Raw genomic sequence first — 26695 nt, forward strand, 5'->3', positions numbered from 1 at the left:
TTCAATAATTTCAACTCTTATTTTCAACAATTTTATATTTTTAAGAATTAACAATCTATTATTATGGAGTTACTTTTATTGTAAAATAGGGAAATGGGACGAGCTTATCGCCAGCAAATCTGGATATTTGGATCCCAAATCTGGATATTTGGATCCGCCACACTAATGTTTGGATATTAATGATTAAAAAATATTATTTTTAAAAAAAAATTAATTATAGTTTAAATTACAAAAAAATTAAATGGTCTATAATAGTATAAATTTACAATTAAATAATTTTGAAATTCCATATTTTAAAAATAATAAAAATGTATATTGTTGCTTGCACGATGAAACTATAATAAAAGATGGTGCCAATTATCATATATCCTAAAAGAATATGTGTCTTAAGTTCAATTTTAGAAAAAAAGGAAGAAAATTACGTCCAAAATTGGTCTTAATCGCGTATCATTTTGCATTATCGTACGAGCCAAAACCACTTCATAAAATTAATTATCTTCATTTAATAATATGATAATAATAGTCTTTTCGGCAGTTAAATTAGCAATTTAATAAAACAAAAAACCTTCATTAAATTAAATATTTTGAATTTATATTTGTCAACTTCAAAAGGCGGCTCATCCATCGGTTAAGGTAAGTAGACCTACAATTAAAGGTAGATTAATGGGCCTATTAGAGGTGTGAACAATCGGATCGAGATGAATATTAGTAAAAATTCAAGGGTCGAATTTCGCTCAAATTAAATATATCCGAGTTTGAGTTAAGCTCGAAAATTTTAATTTTTTGACTCAAATTCGAATAACTCGCAAATTATCGAATAAGATAATTATTATTCGAATTGGGATGGAAAAATTCGCTGCTATATAGTAGGTTTTTGTGATATGTCTCATGAATCTTTATCTATGAAACGGGTCAACCCTACCGATATTCACAATAAAAAGTAACACTCTTAGCATAAAGATTAATATTATTTCATGAATGACCCAAATAAGATATTTGTTTCACAAAATACGAAAAATCGTCTCACACACATTTTTGTCTATATACAAAGTGTGGGATGAAATTTCACCCATCAAATCCAATATTTTGTTATCGATGGGCCGACTAAAATGTGGGCCCGTGGGATCTTGGTAAGAGGTCTAGTGGCCACAGGCAATTCCCAAACTTCAATTACTTCGAATGTCCTCGTAATTTTTCCATCATAAATTATTCAGGGGAAAATGATATTTTCTTGTCCCATTTATAGTATTCAGTTAGTGATTTTGTGTACCATATAATATATAACATTCCATTTTGATACAAGAATAACCTTTAAGATAAAAATTTGTGCGAGACGGTCTCAACTATCGTATTTTGGGAGATTAGATATCTTATTTGGGTCATCTATGAAAAAATATTACTTTTTATTCTAAGAGTATTACATTTTATTATGAATATCAGTAGTGTTGATCCGTCTCACAAATAAAGATTCGTGAGACCGTCTCACAACATACATACTCGAAAATTTTAAAATTTTGAATCCTTAAAAATTAAGTTTTTAAATATATTAGCTAATATAATACCAAATGGTTATGCAAAAATTGTATTTTTTATTTTGTAATTCGCGTATTTTTCGTTATTTGTCCGGTTATTAGTCAATTCAAACAACTAATTTACGTTTTTTCAATATTTTTTTGAAGTGTTGACATGTTATTTAAAATTGACGATGTAGACAAATAAATAAAAGTGAAAAAAATATAAATTAGTAAATTAAGATGGAAGAATTTTTAAATTTTGAAAAAACCGACGTGAGTCCGGTTCGTGGTGGTTTCGTGGTAGTCAAAGCAGCCAATGGAGAATATTGATTCGGAAGACCAATGGTTTGCGTTTGACTTTGTGTATCTATAAATATATATTACTTTCCCCGAAGAAGGCGTCCAAGTTTTGAAGAAATCATTCACAAATTCGCCTGCGCGTCATTAGGGATTCCGTCTTCATCGAATGGCTTCTTCCGCAGCCCTCAAGAGATGGCTTAGGCCCGAGGTACGTACTCCTCTACATCTCGTTTTTCATCGCCAAAATTTAGGATGCAACAAATTTTGCCGATTAATTCTCGTGTGGTTGATCCACAACTCGCCTAGATCTGATTTTTTTTTTTTGTGTTTATGTTTAGGTGTACCCTTTGTTTGCTGCGGTTGGAGTCGCCGTCGGGATTTGCGGAATGCAATTGGTCCGTAACATTACCACTAACCCTGAAGTCAGGTATTATTCAACATTCTAATCGTCAGCCGTTAAGGATTGCATCTTTGCCCGTATTTTTTGAAAAATCGTTTTAGTCGATGGATGTTATTAGGAAATTTTAGATTAAAGATTAGATCTGCGGGGATTTAACGTAGGAAATTCGGATTTGTATGAGTACGTGATAATTCATTGTTATTCTGTGTAAAAGCGTCGTGTTTTATTTGCAGTTGGCGTGTGTTTGCACAATATACGATTCTATATTAATGTGTTCTAAGATCCAAGAAACGGACAGAGTACTCATAATCAAGACTAGATTTTTGGAATTTTTTGGTCCTGCGTCCTAATAAAAAAAAGCTCATATTTCATACACAGATCCCTTTTACACATTTTGTTTAGACCATTTTGGATGCATCATAAAGGGTCTACACCCGTACACCGTATATATAACTTGGATACAGGTCACCCTTGGACTATAGATCATTTTAGTTTGGTGTATGTTTTTGTCCCTTAACGAGGATGTTCATGTGGCACTGAATCACATTTGCAAACTTGTGAAATTCTAATCAAGTTTTATTCCAGATGCCTTTAGCTGTTAAGATTATCACATCGGTTATGTTTCGATTAATCTTGAATTTGAGTGATGATCAAGTTCCCATAGTAATTCAATTCCAACCAAGTAATGGACTTGTTGCTGTATTCGCAATAATGTAGGGTGACAAAAGAGAACCGTGCTGCTGGTGTGTTGGATAATTTTGCCGAGGGGGAGAAATATGCTGAACATGCTCTCAGGAAGTTCGTTCGCAACAGGGCTCCCGAAATCATGCCTTCCATCAACAGTTTCTTCACAGATCCTAAGTATTGATTTATCAGACTAGTATTATTTTGAGGCGGATCCAATAACTGAAAATGCCCCTTTAATACATGAATTGAGTCCCCATGAATTCATGGGTTTACGTTCCTGGATTGGATAATAAGTTTTGATAATTGTATCAAACAATCAAATCATTATTTTTGCGAGAGCCGCATTCTTGGCCTCATCTCCCATAGAAATCTGGTGTTATGATATTTCGGTTTCTGTTTTTTTATTTGTTATAGTTATGTGCATCTGAAAGTTTTTCAATGAATTGTGGGTGTTAACTTATACTTCAAATCCTCACAATAGGAAGAATGAACTATTGTCCGCCATTGCTGCTCAGATGGACCTTCCAATAAACACAGCTCAAACTGCATTAAAATTTACATCGAACATGTTCAGTTTTTCAAATAATTTTATTTTAGTTTTGACACTTTCAAATGTATGTAAGTAAGATCTTTACCATTCGTCCATAAAATAAATCCAGAGGACAGTAATAAAACCGAACCCAAATTTGCATAGCTCTTGGAAATCAGCTCCTTTTTTTGAAAAGAAAAAACGAGGAAAAAACAAAACCAGACATGGGATTGAGAGACGTTCCATAAAAAAGCAGATTACACGATTGTTTGATCAAAAGTACCAATGATGAACCGTGCCAAAACTATTCTGCACAAAGAATTACAAAGATCCGTGGCCAAATAAAACGAACCTCAGTTTTCTGTATAATGTTAATTTTTTTTAGAAGTATAATGTTACTTTTGAATATGCAAATGTGTAAACATGCTCCTGGGATGAATGTATGCATAATTTTATAAGATGATTTCTTCCTGTACGCTTACATTAAGCATCTTATTTGGAAGAACTATACTGTTAATAACCACCACTTCGTCTTCAACTGTCACAGCTTCCCCTGCATCATTTGAAACAGTTTCGTGTCATTCTTGGCATTACAATAACTTTCATCTACTGATAGGATCTGTAGAAATGCAAGTCTCATACCTAAGATAGTAATTCCAAACTTTGAATTGTAGTTGCCATCAGCCTAAATCATTGATGCCGTTCTTTAGCAAAGAAGTGTGAAAATACAGGTATCATAATGCACATTTTGGCTATGGTTCTACCAAGCCAAAAAAGAGAGAAGGTGCATATATTGGATGAAATGGATGCATGAATTTCAAAATCGAGCCTCAAAGTCAATTATAGAAAGTGAAATTTCCTAAAGAACTGTTGCATTTAGATATACCACAAAAGATTCAGCACTGTTACCAAACTACAATTGTACCTGGACTCGAGACCATCGTCCAAGAGATGATTTCCACCCCACAATAGCATGCATAATAACAGCATTTTCCTGTGAAAGACAAAATAATGTTGGCCTCCCATCTGTAATTAACCTATCATGCAAATTTTTATGCACTAATATACCTTGATTTCTACATCATCTAACACTATGCAGCTGATAAGTCTTGCACCAGCAGCTATTCGAACATTTGCTGATATTGAGACATTGGGTCCAATCTGTTCATTAATTCAAGAATTTATAAAACTCTACACCCAAAATATATTAGTTTTCCAATGCATTGAGAAATAACAATAACAATGATATTTCATTGAAAAAATGCAATTTTTTTCCTGCTCTTTCGACACTACAGTCGTGAAAAGGCGGCTGAAGAGGCTTTAAGTTCTCAAAGCATGTTAACATGTTTGCTACATTTAATATCTGTTAGGATCCAGAAATATTATCACAGAAAAAGATACACGAGCCAAACAAGAACAAGAAATTGAGACAAATTATATGAAGTGATATGAAGATTTGACAAACCCAGAGAAATCCCTATGTACTAGTAAACCCACCCTAGCATAGGCCAGTAAAAACAGTAGAGGAAAATAACCGAATCCTAACTCAAAACAAATCCCTACTCTTATACTCTCCTTTTCCCCTTCCCCAAGTTCTTACGTCTCCTTATGTCTAGATTGCGACTTGGGCCCATTTTATTTTGGCCCAATACCATAAGTCCGTCACAATATCAGAGGAAAAAAAATTTAAATCTAAAAAATGTCTGTCCTGCTTACTTGATTATCCTGGTGGTTTCGTCAACAGATAATAGCTACTTATAAACCCATGTGTGTGCATGTAAAATTCACTTTATCACCTTTGCAGTTGGATGTACTTTTGCTGATGGATGAATATAGACATCTCCAACAACCATAGCACTCTTTTTACCATCTCCATTTGCCAGCAGATGTGGAGAGTTACTTCGAAATTGAGTAAGATAAAGAGCAGAACACTTGATTGACATTCTAACAAGTTAAACGTGAGTTACTTAAGATTGCACATGATTCACGACTCGAGAAGGAAAAAGATAGATATCGATTAAGAATTTATTTACCCTGGGGTCTTGATCTGTTCCCAAAAGTCCATAGTTTCATATGTATATAGTTGCTTCTTTCCAGCTAGAGGTGACAATATATCTTGATCCAACCTTACAAAATCTGTCGGAAGAGACCTATATGACTGATTACTCAACACGGGGCATTATTCAAACTTTCATTATCATACCAAAAAAGGAGCAGCAAATAGAGCTAGCACCTTGTTGCCAATTGGAGTTCAAAGCTCGATGCACGGTTTATATCAACTACAATCAACAATACATAGACAAAACATTAATATGCTATCCACAGAAAATCAGTCCTTGAAAATGACCTTCCCAAATTGAACAGATAAAATACATCATATCACCAAAATCACTAACCTCTGTCCTCCATATGCAGATATACCTCTTGGATGGCACTAAAGATTTGTGGAGTGAACACGTAAACACCACAGTTTATGAGATCACTCACCTAGTGAAAAAGATTAATATAAGAAATACAGCTAAGAAGGAAGCAAAACTTCTGAAGGTTATCCATGGATATTTTTTCAGAATTTACATACAAAAGTCTCAGGTTTTTCTGTGTAATGCAACAGTTCTTTGGTAATTGGATCTGCGACTAACTCACCGAACTGGTTGGCAGATTCTGCAGAAACCTGAAGAAACAATATTCAACAAGATAGCATTTGACTTAGACAATATAATCTTGGGAAAAGAGGAGAAAAATAAGGGGAGGACCAAAAAAATCAAGATAGACTTGTACAAGATGACACCTGTTCACTAATAGTTGTGCAAGCTCAAAAAAAAAAATGGAAAGGTTGCTTACCTTTATAACTAGAATTGTTCCCATCCCACCATAACTCAGATGGGCCTCTGCCATAAGATAAGGAAAACAAGTTACTCGTAAAAATAAATGTTTCGGAGAATAATGAAATAGTTCTAAAGCAGGTAATCAAGAAGTACCCAACATGTTAGGCAGAGGAAAACTGCAGCAGACATCATGGTTCAGCATAAAAATATGGGACTGCAATTGCATGCATAAAAAACGTAAAGTTTTAGAGAAAGAATTCTTGCAATAATGCGAGTATATAAATATACTAGGGGATCAACGATCATACAGGGGACTCCTCCATGATTTGATCTCTGAAGTAATAAAGGCTGCCTCCTGAACCATGTGGTTTATCTTCTTTCAAATATCTATAAATGAAGCATCCATCCAAAATAACCAATTAACCAAAAATCAGTAATACTCTACTCACAAGAACACACCAATCAAAGTACACCACAGTCTGACTTCACCTCACAGGAACTTTGAGCTCATTAGAGATTGAAGAGACATATATCGCAAACTCCCGCTCCTCGTAGAACCCGACAAGAAACACTTGAGCCAAGTTTGGTATCTAAACATCAACAACCACAAGTGCTCAATCAATCCTAATTTAGACATCCAAGTTCAGATTTATCCTCGCTACATTTCCCACTCATTTTTTGAGGAAACTATGTTAACTCAAACTCAATCTTCCAAAAAAATCCCAATTATATAACACAATGTGTCCCATTAATAAAATCAAGCCAAGATCCCACCTTTTCTACCACACTGTAAAAGTTCTCCAATTGTCAAACCGATCAAAGGAGAAAATCACATTCCAAGAAGTAAAGAATACCTTTTTGCAAGAGTTGATGAGATGGCCAACCATGGGGTGACCAGCGAGAGGAAACAGAGGTTCTGGGGTGTTAAACGAAAGAATCCTAAACCGAGTCCCTGAAATTAGCAAAAACAAGAGAAAATTATGGGAAAATATATTGGATTAAAGAGATTTTGTCGGAGTAGAAAGAAATTGAAGAGTAAAATTGAGAAGTTCGCACCTTTAGTAGGGCCACCGACCAATATTACAGCGACCGCCTTGTCCTCCGTGTTCTCCATGTTTTCCAACTTGAATCTGAAAAAATGATTGGGGTTGTGATACGCTGTTACAAATTTACGGCAGGTTTTTCCAAGAATCTTATTTTAAAGAATTTACAAATATAAAATAAAATAAATACCGACGGACAGCACCATCAGCAATTTGAAATCTTTTCTCGAATTAAATTCATTTTTTCAAATCAAATCCTAAATTTAGACAACTACATGACATTCTCAAGAATCGAAATATCTCATACACGATTGGATCATTCATAGAAAAGTTGGGACAAGCATTCAGTAATTTTATGTCCAACCTCATGAGAAGGGAACGTGGGTTTATAGGTTTTCAAAAATTATCGTCTACTCTCGTTCTTCTTTTATTTTAAAATACATATTGAAAAGCATATTTATGGATTTCAATTTTAAGTGAAATTCTCTAAATCACTCTGGTAATAGATAATAACAACGAAAAATATGCATTATGGATTTTGCTGGAAATCTCTTTTGGTTTGTTTGTTTTGATGAATAGTTCACCTATAAACTCTTCAGATTGTATTTTAAATTGCAACTTACAAGCAATAAAATAACGCTTCTAAGGAATAGATAATAGTAGGATAGATTGATACGATTCATAATTATTTTAAAATTATCATAAAAATAATAATTTTCATGAGTGAGATTGATCAAAAGTTTTTCTCGTAAAATTAATTTGTTAGACGATGTCACGAATTTTTTTATGATTTATAAAATACAATTTTGGTGATGCACTCTTTTTTGAAATATCGATATGAACTTTTTTTATTATCCCGATCGATAAGCTTCCACTGAGTGAATGAATACAAGACATGTCATTACAATCTGCTGCCAGTCTCAAGTAAAAAAACCTAGGAGATGAATACTCAAATTTCTGTGTGACTGAATGAATTTGAACTATCAAAATCTTATAAAATAACTAGTCCACAAAATAAAGAAATCTATACATAAATTTAAGTGGCTATTCAGTTCAGTGGATCAGTATGGTTTACTTTTCTCAACGTGCCGTCTTCCGGACAGAAAAATAACAGTGGGAGAAAAGTCAGCCTTGATTTCTTTCATCAGAGCCGACAGCTTCAATCTGCATGGTCAAATCCTTAACCCCAGCATCATGTAAAATGTGTAATACTTGGCTTTTTGCGAAAGACTTGTTAGAATCTGCCGAGACATGAAGATGGATAGTTCCCACGACATCTGTGTTGGTGAAACTCCAGACATGTAGATTTTGAATGCCAACAATGCCCTTGAGCTTCATCACTTTATTAAGAGCTTCCTTCAACTCATGCTCGCAAAACCTAGGAACTCTTTGCATCAAGATTTCAGCAGAATTTCTGAGCAAAGGTATCACAGATAACACGATAAGGGCAGATATAAATATTGAGCAGGCAGGGTCAGCGATAAGCCATCCCTTGTACTTGATTAATAAGGTTGAAATGACGACTCCAACACTTCCCAATGTGTCTGCCAAGACGTGCAAGAAGATGCCTCGCATATTGTGGTCGATGTGGTGGTGGTGGTGATGATGGTGATCCTTCTCCTTTTCCTTTCTTTCCAACAGTGGGTCAGTAGGACCATGATTATGATAACATTGATCAACATGAGAATGATGATGGTGGTGGTGGTCGTGTTGGTCATTGTGGTGGTGATTGAGGTTGGGTTTCTCAGCAAGGTGGTGATGGCAGTGGTGTTGACCATCATGGTGGTGATCATGATCAGCATCATGATGACATTTTTTGTGTTCATGATCAAAACTACACTTGCTATCATGATTCACACCCAATTTCTCATTGGAATCGTTCATCACAGTAATGAACTCCCTGAGTTTGTCTTCAACTTCATCATTTTCATGTGAATGATGATCATGGTTATGGTGATGGCAATGGGAATGGGCTTTCAACTCGGTATGGGATTGAGAATGAGTTTCTGAAAGGCTGCGAGAGTGGGAATGAGTTTCCAACTGGCTATGAGAGTCGGAATGTGAATGAGAACATGTTCCAGATCCACCATGGGCATGGTGATGCTCCTCATGAAAGAAGATCAGACCAACAACATTCACAACCAGCCCTCCAATCGAAACTGCCAGCAGACTGCCAGTAGAAATCTCTTGAGGGTCTAAAATTCGCTCAAGCGACTCGAGCGTAATTAATATTCCCACTAGAACAAGAAAAACAGCATTGACATAACCTGAGAGAACCTCAAACCTGCCACGACCATAGTTGAATTGACCATTTGCTGGCAATCGTGAAATGTAAGATGCATACAAACCAATAGCCAGAGCAGCACAGTCAAACAACATGTGACAGGCATCGGATATCAACCCCAGACTGTTACTCATGAAACCCGCCACAAATTCAACAACCATGTAAGCAGCATTGATCAATAAAAACAGAGCAATCTTGCGCGACTTCCGTTCGCTCAAGACATGCCTAATAGGCTTCATCACTGTTGCACTAAAGGACTCTGAGGATTCAGAACCCAATTCAGGATAGCTAAAATTAACAAGATCCAACTCTCTCACTGAAATCCAAAGCAACAACCCGCAAATCAGTAATCCCCACAGTGAAAGCTCCGGAAAATATAACAACTCCAAAACAAGAGTGTACACAAAAGTTATGAAGTACTCCCTTCGAAAATCTTTTGAACCAGCTGCTTTCTCGTCAGTACAATTCTCACTCAACAGCACACCAAAAACCACGGTGTTTGCTAGTGGCCAGCCAAGACTCGGCAAGGAAATGCTATCACCCTCAGTTTCAAACACAAACATACTGATGACAGCAGGTATAAAAAGAGTAACAGTTGTAAAAAACAAAGTGATTATACGAACCCGTTTCGCACCAAGCTCTCGAACATCCCCCCAGTTTGATAAAACCCGCTCATAATATCCCAAAAATCCAGATAAAAAAGGAAGTAACATTGGCCAAATCCTCAGACAATTTCCACTAGCAAACACCAAAAGACCTCTACTGCTAACATTCACGTGTGATAAAGGAAAGCATTCGATTCGATCCCAACTAATAGACAACAAAAGCAACCCAGAAAACAAAGCAATGAATCCACGCAGCTTCGATGATCCAATCGAACTCGCATTAACAAGGCTCCGATCTTTACCATCTGTCATAAAGCGCGACACTACATTACCGGATAACTCAGCTAAAATCATCGCTGCTGTGCCACAATATCGTAACGCCTGAAATCTAAGTAAAAAAACAACCGCAAGAAGGATTGATTTGGCGACTAGGAGTTTGAGCTGGGATCGGCCTATTGAAGTGATGGAAAAAATGAGCCTCCGAGATTTAAGGTAAGCAGAATTCTTGGCAAAGCTCGAGGTAAAAAGAGAGAACGAGAGGGTGAGCAGAAAAGAGAGGAGGGAGACGAGAAAAGAGAAAGGGAAGATGGAGAAAGAGGGAGGAGATGAACGGAGGAATGGGAGGAGAGAGTAGAGGGAGCGGAGGGAGAAGAGGAGCAGAAAGAGGAAAGAGTAGGAGGTGGCGCCGACGGAGGGTCTGGAGATTGGAAGACGGTGTTTGGAGGGGGTAGGCGTAGGGGTTGAAGGAGGGTAACGGGCGAAGGGGTAGGATGGGCGTGGGGTGCTACTAGTGGTGGTGGGGATGGTGGCGCGTGGGGGAAGTGATATGCTATGTGGTCGGTGTTGCTGGTGGTGATGGCGGCGGTCTGCCATAGCCCGATTCAGATTCGCAAAGGGGTGAGCTTATGATTGGTGGTTGCTCCGGCCAGTCGAGTCTCCGCCTCAAATTAAATATGAAATTGTTGGACTGAATTTATTAATAAAAACGAATTTATTATTTTTAAGGGCATGGAATATGGATATTATAATCTAATAAATCTTATTTTTATTATATAAATATTTTAAATGTATTTAATTAATCTCGCAGGATTAATTAATTTTGGATTATCTGTTTTCTCGCTTTGATATTATTAAATTACATCTCGAATATAAATTTTAAGATAAAAAATATTAAAATTTTGTAATTTTAATATTACATTTCATATATCGATCTCTGAACAAGAAGCTTAAATCGGAATACATGAAGCATGTAAAAACTTATTGCAACGCTCACACATATATTTGTAAATAAACGATCGAATTAATTTTAAACATTATATAAAGCTCTGATTCCCCGAATGTCATCTTCATGCAAATTTTTTGTCACTCCATCGGGGATGGATGGGTACATAATTGCTCCTTCAATCGAGCTATGTCCAAGGCCAAGAAGGTGCCCGATTTCGTGGATCGCCACCGTTTCGAGGTCGAATGCTCCCGTGACCATCCCATCGACCCAAGGTTCATCTGCATCATAATCGAACCTCCCGGTTGTTGGCGCGAAAGCGTGGGCTAGGGTACCACCTGGACCATCGAACTCGTGTCCGTCTCCATGGTCAAGCCGGAAAAACCCAATAACCAAATCAGCACCTTGATTGCCTTGGACCTGTGAAAATGTGAAATGAGTGGCGGACGCCCATTTGTTAAAGGCCCGTCTCACGGGGCCGACGGCATTGCTTGGTGTATCGGGTAAAATGTTATAGGTCAAGTGTGTCTTAGTAGGTGGCCATCTTGGACTATTTGGAAAAAAACTATAGTGTGACACGACGTGGACTGCAGAACCAGAGTCGTGTTTTTCCCTATCAGCTCGCATTGAGTTCATCCCTTTGAATATATCAGGCACGCCGCATCGAGATACGACCATTTTCGAAACCGTGCTAACATCCAGTATCCCGGTCGGATTAATATGGAAATTACTTTGATAGGTTTTGACGGCGGCCTCGAGGGCGTCGTCAAAAATGTCGTCATCGGCATGCGCTTGATCTAGGTCAAGATAACCAAATCTTTGAAGGTAGTTCTTGAGTAGTTGGATTTCTTTCGATTTGTTTCCCTTGTGACACCCTTCCAAGTGTTTGATGAACTCAAACGGGGAGTGCAGATTTTTGTAATCTGGCGCATGTCTCGTAGCAAGGCCAATGTTAGAAGAAACTAGGAAAAATATAGTGACAGAAAATAAGAGTTGAAAATATTTAAGTGCCATGAATTAGGAATATTATAAGAAAAAGGAAGACGATGTTTTACATGTTGAAATTAATGTTATGATGTATGCTTGTGTTTATAGGCTTTCTTAATGGAAGAAAATAAAATTAATTGTTTAATTAAAGGCATAGTCGAGTTACTCATTCAATTTGAGTTCCTCTTGGAAAGAGGAATTTTGAAACAATCGTCTGAATTTGTTAAGTAGTTGTGTTGCATACTTTTTGAATGATCACATTTTAAGTAAACTTTAATATATAATATTTATTATTTACTATATAGAAGATCAGATATATTAATGATTTTTTTAAAAAAATGATGGACGACTTTTGTAGATTTGATGCATTTTTATTGACTTTTATAGAATCTTATAGAATTAGAAAACAAATTTTATGGACTCCTATAGACTTTTTTTCGATATTTTTGCAAACTTTTTCTTAGAATTATGTGGATTTTCTAATTTATAATTGTGACTTATTTTTTATTAATTTCTTTTAAATAATTATTGGACATTGATAACATCTTCAATATTAATTTTTTTTATGAATGTAAATGAATTTTACTTACTTAAAAGTTAAATCAATTTAATTTATGTAAAACAACAAATGAACTATCCAGCTTATTGAACTCAAAATTTCAACTCTTAATGTCAATTCAACATATTAATAAACAATATTTTTATAAGTTCATAATAAAATTTTATTGAAAAAACAATCAAAATAATGAATAGTTTTTTTATAAAAAAAAATATAATCATTCATTGACTATGATATCCCTTCATATATTAGCATTTGCTCGTTGTTATTCTTAGATATCAAATAACTTATCAAAATTGTCATCTTTATAAACCTTTGCCGATGAAAACAATTGAGTTTCATTATTTTGTTCAATTTGAAATTCATTACATCGACACTCTTTTTGAAGAAAATTGTGTAATCCAGCACAAGCCAATACGTACAAGCTCTGTTTCGGTCGTATATAGAAATAGACGAGTCATCTTGAATAGTTTGAATCGTGATTTAAATATACAAAATTTCCACACAATAGCATTCCTCAAAGAAGCATGACGAAGATTGGACAACTCTTTAGCATCTTCAGGGTGACGACTTTGACCTGTGAATTTTTGAAGACGATAACATACATCTTGAAAATGATCCAAGAATTGACGTCGAATGTAATATCCATCAGCCACTAAAAAATATTTACTTATCAAATCATATTTGTAGAGTTAATTAACTAATGAATAATATACATAATCTTTGAAAACTACAAAAATATAAATAGTCATGTAATATATAGGAAATAAATATATACTTTGTGGCACTTTAAGTCCATTATTTCTTGATAAAACATCAGCCAACACGTGTGAATCATGAGCAAATCTCTCCCATTCACTGAGTACGTAAATGAATTCTAAATCAAAGTTACAAGGTGCCAAAACATTATGAGAAATTACTTCATGACAATTACGATAACTGTTATTATCACGCTCAGACACTGTCGCTGGAATATGAGTTCCATCAATAATTCCAATACAATCCTGCAACAACATGAACAGCCAACATGAATAGCAATAACAATAATTACAACAACAAAAATAATAATGTATAATTTCATTACTTACTTTAAAATAAGGGTAGAATCTCGTACTTCTTCTTATTCTTTTTGGCACCGCAGATCCATGTTTGGCCATCAGATCTACTGCAATGTTATTTAATGCTCTCAACATTTTTTTGAAATTTTGGCTAGTATTGTATTGTGATCGACCAAATGTTTTACGAATCAAGCAATATCGAGTATTTTGACCAACAATAAGTAAAAACATGATAAGCATTTCTTCAACAAAAATGTATCTTGTGTCTTGTAAGGGTGTTCTTTCTCTAAGAATGTTGCATAATTTTTAAAAAATATCAGGGTATATTCTGTAAATTTCTCGAAAATTTGTTGGATCCTCTTTTAATATTCTATGAATATAATCATATCCACTTGTAATTATTGATCGTTGAGTTAAAAGACGATGGACAAGTTCTCCATGAATGTTAATTTATGTGCTCATTTAGCACATATAGGATCTCAAAAATTTGGATAAATAAATACTCAAAATTTTCATGTAATTCTTCTCCCAGTTCTTCTTCTTCCATTTGTTCATCTATGTTGTGCACATTGATATTTGACATTTAAATTAACCACCTGACATAAAACAAGTAATGAAAATGAAAAAAGCTATGAATCTTTGAAAAAAAAATCATATATATAACCAAAACAAGATATGTTAAATAAAAAAGCCGAGTAATTATAGAATAAAAATAATCCAAAAGTTAAAATTCGCTATCAGTTCAATAATTAAAAAGCAATTCAAAAAATATTAATAAATATTTTAACACAATGTTTATCACTAATTTATGTACCCTAAAATTTAATCATTCATTAAACTTATAGTCTATCTACTCCGGAAGCTCTTTGATTGTCATTTTCAGGAAATCCATCTTCTTTGATCTTGTATTAAGCAAGTCAAGCATCTAGTACCAAGTACAATTTTCCAAGTTTGGGACTTTCTTAATAGCATCCTAACAGTTATCATTTACAATGCCAATTTATTCAATGTTGAATACCACTAAACATTTATAGAATGTATAAAAGTTTAAATTGAATACTCTAAATTTTAAAATTCTATAAAAGTTTTTAAAAATATAAAATGGATACACCTTTCAATTTACTTACAAATCTTGAGATTAGCTAATTAAGTGGCTCACGAGCTTGCAAGAAGAAGTTTACAAATTAGAAGCACTTTTGTAATTCATGACTTAATGTCTTGTTAATGATATCGACTCTTAATTTGTTATAAAAATTACAAAACTCGAAATCCATAGACTGCAAAATATTTTGAGTTTTTTTTTAAAAAAATTATTTAATGCTTGAAAATATCTAAACCTATTTGCATTTGAATTTATTACATTATATTCTAAAATATTAAAACATCTTATATATCATTAAAATAAGTATACCAAATCTGATATATATGTCTGTTTCAATAAATTCTTACATGATCTAACACAACTATAATCTATATATATAAAAAGTATAATGAAACATATTTCTTATTTCACTTTTTTTATATATAAAAGGAAAAATATTATGGCACAAAAAACGTTGTGATATAATTTATACAATCCTCGATCTCTTCTCTCTGCCTACTTCAACGCTAGCTTCGGAAAGCTGAATACAGTCATCATTGCCATGCTCCTACCACCACCACACCCCCAGCTTACCATGACACCCACAAATACGCTGCTCAGGCATCATTACCAGCAGAATTAATTTCGCAAAAGGCTGCAAAAAACTGTTGCCAATTAATGATGACAAGCAAGAAGATGAGGGGTCATCCACATCATCAACCACTACATGTACAAGCTGATTGATGAACAAAGTTCAAGATTTGGAGGTTTTGATAGCGAAATGGAAAAGGGTTTCTTGTTAAATCTGTAGTTAGTTAGCTTGTATCTAATCTGATAGTGTTGGTTAGTTAGTTTCCTAAGTAGTAGCACTAGGTTTGTTGGAGATCCTAGTAAAGTGGATCTGCAGATGTAAATCCATGTATATATACTTCAGTAGGTTGAGCAATGAAGTTTAAGTTTTTCTCTGCAACATTCTATACACAACTTTAATTATATTCTTCAACATGGTATCAGAGCATGGGAAGATTGAAGGCATTCATCCTTCATCATCAATATCAGACTCATCAAACCCATGTCAACCTCGAAACAACATTCAAGACATGTCCCTCCTCTCAATTACTTCTCACAAACTCTCAGACCACAATTACTTGCAGTGGTCTAGCTCGGTTCTCATGTTTATTCGAGGGAAAGGGAAAGAAGATCACCTCTCAGACAGTGTGTCCATCCTCGAAAGTTCAGCAGATCAGATCAAAGCTTGGAAGGCAAATGATTCAATGATAATGGCGTGGCTGATCAACTCCATGACTCAGGAGATAAGTGAGAATTTCTTACTATTCCAGACCGCCAAGGAAATATGGGAGGCAGTTCAAGACACCTTCTCGTGCAAAGACAATACGGCTGAACTCTTTGAGATTGAGGGCATGCTCCATGACCTCCGACAAGGTGAGAGATCAGTCACAACATACTTTACTAAACTGACTCGCTACTGGCAGAAGGTTGATCTCCTTGAGTCACATTGCTGGAAATGTCAAGATGATGGAGAAAATCACAGGAAAATTGTTGAGACCAAGCGAGTTTTCAAATTCTTGTTTGGCCTTGACAAATCACTAGATGAAGTAAGGAGCAGGATTCTGTCAACCAAGCCATTGCCTACCATTCGCGAGGCTGTTTCTGAAGTAAGGCGTGAAGAAAGTCGTCGCAAAGTTATGCTCGGAAGGACCTCCTTGAATCCACTTGACGGTAGTGCCTTGGCTTCTCATGAAGGCACATATAATCCCACCGGTGATCAGTCTCCATGGAGTACTGGTCATGTGGCATCTCAGGCTCAACAACACAAAAATCCTCGTGGACGTCCCTGGTGTGAGCATTGTCGCAAACCTGGTCACACCAAGGAGACATGCTGGAAGTTGCATGGAAAGCCGGCAGACTGGAAACCACGTGGACATGTCGCAGCCGTAGCTCAATTCAATCCGGATCAGATGAACATCCTGCAGTCTATCATCAACCAGGTCCAAGGCAACCCCTCATCAACATCTTCATCTCCACCAGTGAACTCAGAACATGTTGCTCAACAAGGTAACTTGGCTACAGCATTACATACAGAAATATCCACTCCATGGATTGTTGACTCAGGTGCCTCGGATCACATGACTGGTAATTACTCCCTGTTCACTTCATATACACCCTGCAAACAAGAGATCTATGTTAGTATTGCAGATGGTTCTCGATCACGTGTGATAGGCATATGGTCGGTTCACGTGTTGCCACAAGTGACACTGCAATCGGTTTTCTTTGTGCCTCAACTTAATTGCAACCTACTGTTTGTCAGGAAATTCAATAAGGATCATCACTGTGTGACCAAATTTCTAACTGACTCGTGTGTGTTTCAGGACATGAATTCTGGGAGAATGATTGGCAGGGCTGAGCTTTGTGGAGGCCTCTATCTCCTCAAAACCATCACCCCACCTCAGGCTGAAATAAAACCAACCTCTCTCAATATTTGTTTTAATTCTGGTTTAGTTGTTAATAAAGACGAAAGCATTATGTTGGTGCATGCTCGTCTTGGACACCCGAGCTTCGTGTATCTCAAACGCATGTTTCCTTCTCTTTTCATTAATAAAGATATCAATTCATTCACTTGTGATGTTTGTCAACTTGCAAAACATACTCGCAATACCTATGCACCAAGACCATATAGACCAACTCATCCTTTCTCCATGATCCATAGTGATATTTGGGGAGCATCCAAGGTCTCCAATATTTCAGGTGCACGATGGTACTTGCTTTTAGTTGATGATCACACACGTTTTTCATGGGTATTTTTAATGAAACATAAATCTGAGACTTGCCAAATATTCAAGGAATTTCACCGTATGATAAAAACTCAGTTCAATGCTCATGTCCAAGTATTTCACTCAGATAATGCACGAGATTACTTCAATGCTACACTAGGGGAATATTTCTCATCTCAGGGTATAGTCCAAACGAGTTCATGCACCGACACACCACAACAAAATGGTATTGCCGAGCGTAAGAATAGACACCTTTTGGAAGTCTCACGAGCACTTATGTTCTCATATAGGGTACCAAAACAATTTTGGGGAGAGGCAGTACTAACGGCCACATATCTCATTAATCGTATGCCTTCCCGCACACTTAAGTTCCAAACACCATGCCAATCTCTCCTTATTACATATCCCAACACACACCTAATAAATACCATTACACCAAAAGTATTCGGGTGTACTGTGTTTGTTCATCAATATCATCAATCAAAACTTGATCCTAGAGCTCTTAAGTGCATATTCATAGGATATTCTCCAAGGCACAAAGGTTACAAGTGTTATTCCCCGACTCTTAGGAAAACATTTGTTTCCATGGATGTAACATTCCATGAATCTCAACCATTCTATACCAGACCTGAAATTGAGGGGGAGCAATCTCAGTCTCAGTCTCAATCTCAATCTCAGTTCTGGGACATTATCATAGAGCCTTCTCCTATACATTCATCAACTCCCACGCAACTCACTCAACCCCTCAATAAAGGTCCCACTTTTTCTCAAGTAGATGGTGCCACTTCATCAGATGATCAGCCTCAAACCACGCCAGAACCATCTCAAGAAATCCCTAGAGGCACACAGACTCCAAACTGCCAAGAACTCTCACCAGATGAAGTGACTGACTCAGCGGAGGAAGGTAATATTCCTAGTAATAGTTCTGATCCATTATCTGACATTGAGTTGCCAATTGCTCTACGTAAGCAGCCTCGAACAAGAAACTCAAATGAACATGCGGACTTCTTGTACTATGGAAAGTTGTCAGCAAACTTCCGAGCCTTCCTTTCTAAAGTCGATGAAGTTAGAGTGCCTAACTCAGTTCATGAAGCACTAGAAGATCCAGCATGGAGAGCTGCCACGTTCAAAGAGTTCCAAGCCCTTGAGCAAAATGGAACGTGGGATATTACTGACCTCCCAGCAGGGAAACGAACAGTAGGGTGTCGGTGGTTGTTCTCGGTTAAACATCAGCCAGATGGAACTATTGAAAGACTGAAGGCCAGATTAGTTGCGAAGGGGTATACGCAATCGTACGGAATCGATTACCAAGAGACATTTGCACCAGTGGCGAAACTCAACACCATTCGAATATTGCTCTCTCTAGCCGTCAATCTTGATTGGCCCTTAATGCAGTTGGACGTAAAAAATGCTTTCTTGAATGGGAGATTGGAAGATGAAGTATACATGGACATTCCAGAGGGATTCTGTAATAGTACGACTCAGAATAAGGTGTGTAAACTGAAGCGGTCACTATACGGTCTGAAGCAATCACCTAGGGCGTGGTTCGAGCGATTTTCTAAGGTTCTCAAGCAGAATAGCTACAAACAGTGTCAAGCAGATCATACCCTCTTCGTCAAGCATTCACAAGGAGGGAAGTGCTCAATATTGAGTGTATACGTTGATGATATTGTAATCACAGGTGATGATAAGGAGGAGACTCATAGACTGAAACAAGTGTTGTCCAAGGAATTTGAGATCAAGGATCTCGGTCACTTAAAGTACTTTCTTGGTATGGAAGTAGGGAGAACCAAAGATAGAATTGCTGTATGTCAACGCAAATACGTTATGGACCTGCTCAAGGACACAGGGATGATAGGGTGTAAGGCGAGTGAAACCCCTATGGACTCAACCAGCAAACTTGTTGCACGAGGGAATGAACCTGCATGTAATAAGGATCAGTACCAGCGGCTTGTAGGAAAACTCATTTATCTTGCTCATACACGCCCTGATATTGGATTTTCAGTAAGTTTGGTCAGTAGGTTTATGAGCAATCCATCCGAGGTGCATATGGAAGCTGTTTTGAGAATTCTGCGGTACTTGAGAGGAAACCCGGGGAAAGGAATTATGTTCAGAAAGTGCTCCAATCGCAGCGTGGAAGTATACACAGATGCAGATTGGGCAGGAGATGCTTCGGACAGGCGATCTACCTCAGGACATTGTTCATACGTCTGGGGAAATATCGTGTCTTGGCGCAGTAAGAAACAGTCTGTAGTAGCAAGGAGTAGTGCAGAGGCAGAGCTTCGATCGCTTGCTCTAGGGATATGTGAAGGAATGTGGCATCAAAGAGTACTTGAGGAACTCAGAGTTGATTATCATAAGTCAATAAGTATCTTTTGTGACAATCAGTCGGCGTTGAATATGGCAAAGAACCCCGTGCAACATGATCGAACTAAACACGTGGAGATTGACAGGCATTTCATAAGCGAGAAGGTGGATGATGGCACAATCAGTTTGAGTTATGTTCCAACACACTATCAAGTTGCTGATATTCTGACCAAAGCATTACCTCGTCCAAGCTTCCAGAAATTGTGTAACAAGCTTAATCTGCAGAGTATCTTTGATCAAGCTTGAGGGGGAGTGTAGTTAGTTAGCTTGTATCTAATCTGATAGTGTTGGTTAGTTAGTTTCCTAAGTAGTAGCACTAGGTTTGTTGGAGATCCTAGTAAAGTGGATCTGCAGATGTAAATCCATGTATATATACTTCAGTAGGTTGAGCAATGAAGTTTAAGTTTTTCTCTGCAACATTCTATACACAACTTTAATTATATTCTTCAACAAAATCTACTCCCATCTCCGATTTCTTTCGGATCTCCTATTCCCGAAAGATTGAACTGCCCTTTTTTTTCGTTTTTTTTTAATCTCACAGGGAAATCAAGCATCACGGTCCGATCCATATATGATGTGCTAGATCAAGATCGAGACTTTTCTTTTCACATTGGTGTTCACAGGTCTTGGTGTGAAAATAAGCAAAGGGTGTGTGAATCTGCTTTTGCTAGCTAGGGTCCATTGATTACTCGTAGATATGGTAAGATTTGGACTACCGCAGGTTTGTGTGTACGTACGTGTCTGTGTCTGTGTCTGTGTGGGTGTCATCTCTCTGGCTTGTGCTTGATTTTTTCACGATCTTCCACTGTCCGATCTTGTTTGATATTACATATTCAGCTTTATTTGCGTGCTTCAATGATCTTTACTCGTTCTTCTGTTTGATGTTGATTAGGGTTTCTTTCCAAAAATGCCCATTAATTAGTTTAAAGATCTTTATATTACGCACCATAAACCATTCCTCAGGACCTCAAGTACTCCACGTTGATCTATCCTCCGCTTCATAATTATGAACTGGCTAGACTGGAGTTGGTGCCACACTTTTCTGTCTGGTTTGATCACATATTAGACAGTACCGTTTGAAACGAAGAATCTGATCGATATCTTTAATTTGATTTCAGCTATCTTCGGCGCTTCATTATTTTTTTTAAACTGGATAGCTTGAAGTTGGAGCCATATATACTTTTCTGTGTCTGATTTGATCATCCGAAGTTTGACCCCATGTCCAACGCTACAATGGTCTCTATGTACCGTTGGAGCTGGAATCATACTTGTTTTTGTCTAATTTGATCACTTATTAATTAGAAGTTGGAGCCATACTTTTATATGTCTGGTTTGATCATCCGATGTTTGATCTGATGTCCAAGGTTGCCATTAATTAGGTTTGAGATCTTTATGCACAGTTGATGTTGGAGCCATACTTTTCTGTGAAACGGACAATCGAACATCTTTTATATCATATATATCATCCGACATTTGATCTCAAGTCCAGCACTGCCATTAGTTTAGTTAGAGATCTTTATGCACCATTCCTCAAGTACTCCATGGTGATTTATCTTCGGCTTTATAATTATTAGCTGGTTAGCTTCGAGTGGATATTCAATCTCACTAGCCAATAAATTAACAATTATAATTTCTATCAAATCACCAGCTGAACGTAAGAAATTCTATAATTTTACAAAATATTATAATAAAATAAGCTCATTGTCAATGCCGTGCCTATGTATATATATTTGATATTTACATAATATTTATAAAATCATATTATTTAAAAAATAAATAAAAATTTATATTCTAAAATTTTTATGTGTAATGATTTTGATCCGTTTGGTATATTTCACTGATCTCACACATGTGTTACTATATACATATGTATATATAATTTTGATATATTATATCTATTTATCGTACATATTTATGTGAACATCTTGTCACTCATATATATATATATATATATATATAAATATAAATAAATATATATGTATATATATAGTTTGATCGGACGTGCAAATAAATAAAATTAATGACTTCATCATTTATTTTACTTTTATTTTTTAAAAAAACTAGTCAATAAAATTGCTTCGGATTTGTGAAACTTTCAAGTAAGATTATCATCAATTTCTCCAAAATATGTATAAATTCAAATAGCTTATATTACAATGTTTGTTTCTAGTTGGTGGAAATAAATTTGTTATTTAAATTAGTTAAAATAATTAAAAAAAAACAAGAAATCTCATTAAAAATACTATTATCATTATTAATAATAATAAAGTGATTAAAATAAATTATTTATTATAAGAACTATAATAAATCAACAAGAAGAATATATATATCAAGCAGCCAGATGTTTCATTCAAACTTTTTTTAATAATAAAATATATAATTTAAGAAGTTTAGAAAGAAAAAAAAAAATCTAAAGGAGAGTCCTTATTTAATTAAACTTTTTCAAGGGTACAATAATTTTTTTTATTTTGTCCACGCTGTGGTATTAAGTTGGAGGATCCATTGGGATACGGGAATGTTGGGGAATCGGGGGCAAGTAATCGGATAATGGTGGATCCCCAAGTCACGATCACCCTCGGCCGTTCTGGGCAAGTAAGTTTTTCTATTCACGTTCATATGAACTGGAAGGAAATGGGTTGTTTATTAGTTTGTTTGTGTTTCTAATTTTGCTGTAGAAAGTGGTGAAGGAGACAACGGGGGTCTCTGATGGCGGCATTCTTAGTGCCTGGGTGCGATTAGGAAGCAAAAGGTCTTTGGCGGAGTCTTTTGGGACTGGTACTGATGATTCATATTGTTTTAACGATAAACGGTAAGTGCATTCCATCTTTTCTGCGCGTGTTGAGCTTTAAAATGCTAGCAGATGACAGGTTTTGTGCTAAGATAGAGTGTCAGAATTTTTGAGGTAACTATTTTGAATGTTTTAGATGGATATCTTCACAGGACTAGAGGTGACACGAGTGGAGGGAGCGATATATACAACATTAATCTCGATGGTAAAGCATAAATTGAAACATTCTCTTGTTATCTTTTGCGTATAGGACGTGCATCTGTTTGCTTACTGATTTTGAAATGAACTTGATGGCTGCAGATAATATCTTAGACCCAAAGGACCTTAGATTGAAATTGACATGCAAGAGAATTTCTAGGCGTATAGAATTTGAAATCGAGGAGAGGAAAAAGGCAGAGCTTCATGAGAAGATGGCCAGAGCTATTCGGGTTCTGGAATCACCGGAAAGGAGCCTCTTGACAAAAATTCCATCATCAAGTGGAGCTGCTGAACCATCTAAGATGGATTCAATCAGCAGTTCTTATACTTCTCAGGCTACAAATGGAGCTAGACCCAAATCCCCTGAAAGAGTTGCAAAACATTCTAGTGGGTTTTCTATTCCTAGGACTGCAGCTGATCAGCTCTCACATGTGCCATCAATTAGGCCTATGGATGCCTCGAGAACTTCCCAGTTCTTGATTAGCGACCCCATGGAATATTCAGCCGAAAGGAGCTTCCTGGCAAATATTCCAATATCAAGGGCAGCTGCTGAACCTCATCAGATGGATCCTGTCAGCAGTTATACTTCTCGGGCTACAACTGGAGAGAGACCCCAATCCTCTAACAGAGTGGCAAGATATTTTAATGGGTTTTCCACTCCTGTAGTTGATCAGCTTCTTCATGTGCCATCAATTAGGCCTACGGATCCATTAAGAACTGCTCAATTCTTGATTAGCGATCCCTTGGAATTGCCAAAGTTCCCTTTACCTGCAATGTCAACGGCCCATGTGGATTCTTCCAAGCTGGTTAAGGAACTTCCTCCAGTAACTGGTAGCATGTTTGAGACCCCTTTCACGGTATGCATTGAACTTCTGTTACAAAGCAACTTTTTTCTTGAAGAGTGTTTATGTGACGGGATAGGTGAGGATTTAGAACAGTAATGCTGTACTTTCTGTATTCTTGATGCTATAATGAATTTCAAATGCATATTACATGCTTTCTGGCAACACTAGTTTCTTCGGTTTCACTCCATATGTAAAGAAAGGTCCTTTGTCCACACTGTCGGAACATGTTTGAGAACGGGAGTTTATTGGAAAATTAATGACATAACAAGATGTTGTCTTGTGAAATGTGGCAACAATTTTGAATTCTGTGTGTGTCAGAATTCCATAGTAAATGAACTTGAAGCGGTGACCGTTTTCCATTTACAAAAATGATTTTCGAATATGATGTAGTTAAACACTCTCTTATTGATCCGATAAGTGAGCTATTCACTTTTATGAATGCTATGATTGTTTTTGCCTGCGGCTCATATATTTTACAATTTTTTTCTCTGAATACTTATGTATGTCTCTCTGATGTTGTCTAGGACTTCCTACCTCCCACCGTGAGAAGTTTGTTGCATTCGCTAGGTTTGGGAAAATATGCTATCAATTTTGAAGCTGAAGAGGTATATACACTCCTCTGCAGCCTGTTTAGAGTTTTTCGACATTATTGCTTCATTTTTCCAGTGAGATAATTATATGTTGAGACTTTAAATTAGCCCCAAACATTCAATAATACTCCTTCCAAGTCGTTCTGTCTCGATGATTGTTAGATATGACTTCTCATGAAGAGGCTTAGCTTTAACAGAAACATAGACGCTGCATTCATTTTTAAGCAAACCCTAACCATATAAAAACCAAGATTCAACATGTAAATCAAGAGACTTGCAGTTCTTTAAATGTGTATGTTTTATTGCAGATTGACATGGTTGCACTGAAACAAATGGGAGAATTAGACCTGAATGAATTGGGGATACCAATGGTATGAATACTGTTCATTGACAGTAAATTATCTATCTATTTGGATATCATGAACTGAACTTTTTGTTTCCCCGACCATGCGAAATTTCCATTTTTTTCCCACTCATTTTAATTGATCGCTTGGTATGAAATTCCACGCTAATTTGATTGAATGAAACGATAGCTTACAGCTACAATAATTTTGTATTATGCCCATTGGGCATATTTAGTCATTCATTCCAGCGGTGCTGATTTCTTGGTACCAAAAAGAAATATATAAATTGAAAACTGGTGACACTTTTTTTTATTATTTGCAGGGACCAAGAAAGAAGATACTTTCTGCGTTGCATTCCATGCGTCCGAGAGTAAGTCTATCTTCCACATGGAGTAATTCTCCTCATATCTCAACTTCATTAGATCATAAGGATTCCTCATATTTTAATCGAATTTGACATCTTATGTTAACAATCCAAGAGCTTAAATTTCACCACAACGTCGGAGAGAAACACTTCAGGTGTAGCTTTGAAAAAACCATATGTCCAATATCGTAAGCATACTGCCACCATTTGTTTGCGACGTGTGAACCATGTTTCGGAAGACACTTAAAAAAATCACGAACTTTTCTGTGTTAGTAGTCATATAGAATCTTGGACGCATTGTTCAGTTGAAAATAAGACTTCTACTGGATAAGCAAAAATAACGTATGTTGGTTCTTTGACTGTTGGTCATTTGGCCCGATATATTTATCGAGGAAAAAGAAAAACATAGGAGTGTAATTGGATGGAAAAGGATTTCAAGTTAATAGATTTCAGGTCATAGATTTAAATTCATCTCACTTGTCTGGATACTTTTCGAATCCCGCATCTAATGTAATAATTGATTTCGAGTTTCTCTACCAAATGGAGAAACAGTTCTTCCTCCAAATCATTTTCTCAAATCGAAATCTTTCGATTCAAATGCAATCTAATATTATTTTGCAACATTGTTTTGGGCAGAACTCTATTACCTTTCCTTCTTTCCCACCTTACAGGTAAAATGATGAAGAATCGAAAGAAATGTATTGACTGCGAGTATTTCTTCGGTTTTGATCTACACCGTTTTTGAAAAAATTGTGTTCCCACGTTTGGAACAAGGATTTTATTATAGATAAATAGATCAAGTTCAAAAAGAGAAATATGTAATGATATATAGAACTATTAATTTTAAAAAATATAAATATAAAGAAGCTTAAATCGACCAAATTATAATTTATAACCAGAAATAATCAACCTATGGACAAACAACACTGATGGTTGGAACCATGAGTAGGTGTCATGTGAGACCGTCTCACGGATTCTAATCGGTGAGACGGATCAACCATATCCATATTCACAATAAAAAAATAATATTCTTAGCATGGATGACCCACATAAGATATCCGGCTCACAAATACGACCTGCGAGACCGTCTCACACAAGTTTTTGTCTGGATCCATAGAAGAGTACATAAATCACGGGTTATAATTTGGGCCTAGTTGGCTTCCTCTTTTCCAAGTTAGAAATCTTATCAATGGTTTGACGAATTTATATCCGTAAGACATATCGATTTGATTTATATTTGCAATGAAAAATAATAGATAAAAATTAATTATTTTTTACTCAAATCGGCATATACTACACAATATAAACTAATC

The 26695-nt window shown here is 36.2% G+C and overlaps 5 protein-coding genes and 1 long non-coding RNA gene across 9 annotated transcripts; 3 read left to right on the plus strand and 3 right to left on the minus strand.

Moving 5' to 3' along the window:
* The first annotated feature begins 1831 nt into the window (after positions 1-1831).
* On the plus strand, positions 1832-3285 carry LOC140806298 (uncharacterized). Its single transcript, XM_073162879.1, has 3 exons — positions 1832-2022; positions 2153-2241; positions 2932-3285. Exons 1-3 carry the CDS (start codon positions 1981-1983, stop codon positions 3080-3082), a joined length of 282 nt encoding a protein of 93 aa, XP_073018980.1. The 5' UTR covers positions 1832-1980; the 3' UTR covers positions 3083-3285.
* Positions 2930-7682, minus strand: LOC140806297 (uncharacterized). 4 transcript variants are annotated; one of them, XM_073162878.1, is made up of 17 exons: positions 7663-7682; positions 7312-7385; positions 7110-7207; positions 6745-6845; positions 6564-6642; positions 6409-6469; positions 6272-6318; positions 6009-6101; positions 5827-5917; positions 5664-5709; positions 5464-5580; positions 5227-5374; positions 4499-4591; positions 4356-4424; positions 4073-4115; positions 3537-3983; positions 2930-3444 (listed from the first exon to the last, which is right to left on the minus strand). In XM_073162878.1, exons 1-16 carry the CDS (start codon positions 7665-7667, stop codon positions 3883-3885), a joined length of 1266 nt encoding a protein of 421 aa, XP_073018979.1. In that variant the 5' UTR covers positions 7668-7682; the 3' UTR covers positions 2930-3444; positions 3537-3882. The 4 variants fall into 4 exon arrangements, with proteins under 4 accessions (XP_073018979.1, XP_073018976.1, XP_073018978.1 ...); XM_073162875.1 differs by having other exon boundaries at positions 7606-7682; XM_073162877.1 differs by lacking the exon at positions 7663-7682 and adding an exon at positions 7497-7519.
* Positions 7683-8138: 456 nt separating this feature from the next.
* On the minus strand, positions 8139-11152 carry LOC140806299 (uncharacterized). Its single transcript, XM_073162880.1, has one exon. The coding sequence runs from the start codon at positions 11058-11060 to the stop codon at positions 8424-8426; it is 2637 nt and encodes an 878-aa protein (XP_073018981.1). The 5' UTR covers positions 11061-11152; the 3' UTR covers positions 8139-8423.
* Positions 11153-11379: 227 nt separating this feature from the next.
* On the minus strand, positions 11380-12471 carry LOC140804856 (metalloendoproteinase 3-MMP-like). Its single transcript, XM_073161007.1, has one exon. It carries the CDS (start codon positions 12421-12423, stop codon positions 11494-11496), a length of 930 nt encoding a protein of 309 aa, XP_073017108.1. The 5' UTR covers positions 12424-12471; the 3' UTR covers positions 11380-11493.
* A 3067-nt stretch (positions 12472-15538) lies between these two features.
* Positions 15539-21109, plus strand: LOC140806300 (uncharacterized). Its single transcript, XR_012112472.1, has 2 exons — positions 15539-15885; positions 20795-21109. It is a non-coding gene; the product is annotated as an uncharacterized lncRNA (long non-coding RNA).
* A 1590-nt stretch (positions 21110-22699) lies between these two features.
* On the plus strand, positions 22700-25825 carry LOC140804675 (uncharacterized). Its single transcript, XM_073160765.1, has 7 exons — positions 22700-22845; positions 22929-23062; positions 23194-23246; positions 23342-24096; positions 24609-24689; positions 24983-25045; positions 25341-25825. Exons 1-7 carry the CDS (start codon positions 22801-22803, stop codon positions 25473-25475), a joined length of 1266 nt encoding a protein of 421 aa, XP_073016866.1. The 5' UTR covers positions 22700-22800; the 3' UTR covers positions 25476-25825.
* Positions 25826-26695: the final 870 nt, after the last annotated feature.

Source organism: Primulina eburnea, chromosome 11 (assembly GCF_022965805.1).
Source record: "Primulina eburnea isolate SZY01 chromosome 11, ASM2296580v1, whole genome shotgun sequence".
Taxonomy (NCBI): Eukaryota; Viridiplantae; Streptophyta; class Magnoliopsida; order Lamiales; family Gesneriaceae; genus Primulina; species Primulina eburnea.

Excerpts from the sequence above, each read along its gene's own strand:
- LOC140806298 (XM_073162879.1), top strand. The coding sequence starts at position 1,981 with ATGGCTTCTTCCGCAGCCCTCAAGAGATGGCTTAGGCCCGAG. Across the intron at positions 2,023-2,152 it reads AGAGATGGCTTAGGCCCGAG|GTGTACCCTTTGTTTGCTGC; the intron begins GTACGTACTCCT and ends GTTTATGTTTAG. Across the intron at positions 2,242-2,931 it reads ACCACTAACCCTGAAGTCAG|GGTGACAAAAGAGAACCGTG; the intron begins GTATTATTCAAC and ends GCAATAATGTAG.
- LOC140806297 (XM_073162875.1), bottom strand. The coding sequence starts at position 7,667 with ATGAGGTTGGACATAAAATTACTGAATGCTTGTCCCAACTTTTCTATG. Across the intron at positions 6,470-6,563 it reads AAATCATGGAGGAGTCCCCT|TCCCATATTTTTATGCTGAA; the intron begins GTATGATCGTTG and ends ATGCAATTGCAG. Across the intron at positions 6,319-6,408 it reads TCCTCTGCCTAACATGTTGG|AGGCCCATCTGAGTTATGGT; the intron begins GTACTTCTTGAT and ends ATCTTATGGCAG.
- LOC140806299 (XM_073162880.1), bottom strand. The coding sequence starts at position 11,060 with ATGGCAGACCGCCGCCATCACCACCAGCAACACCGACCACATAGCATA.
- LOC140804856 (XM_073161007.1), bottom strand. The coding sequence starts at position 12,423 with ATGGCACTTAAATATTTTCAACTCTTATTTTCTGTCACTATATTTTTC.
- LOC140804675 (XM_073160765.1), top strand. The coding sequence starts at position 22,801 with ATGGTGGATCCCCAAGTCACGATCACCCTCGGCCGTTCTGGGCAA. Across the intron at positions 23,063-23,193 it reads TATTGTTTTAACGATAAACG|GACTAGAGGTGACACGAGTG; the intron begins GTAAGTGCATTC and ends ATATCTTCACAG. Across the intron at positions 25,046-25,340 it reads ATGAATTGGGGATACCAATG|GGACCAAGAAAGAAGATACT; the intron begins GTATGAATACTG and ends TATTATTTGCAG.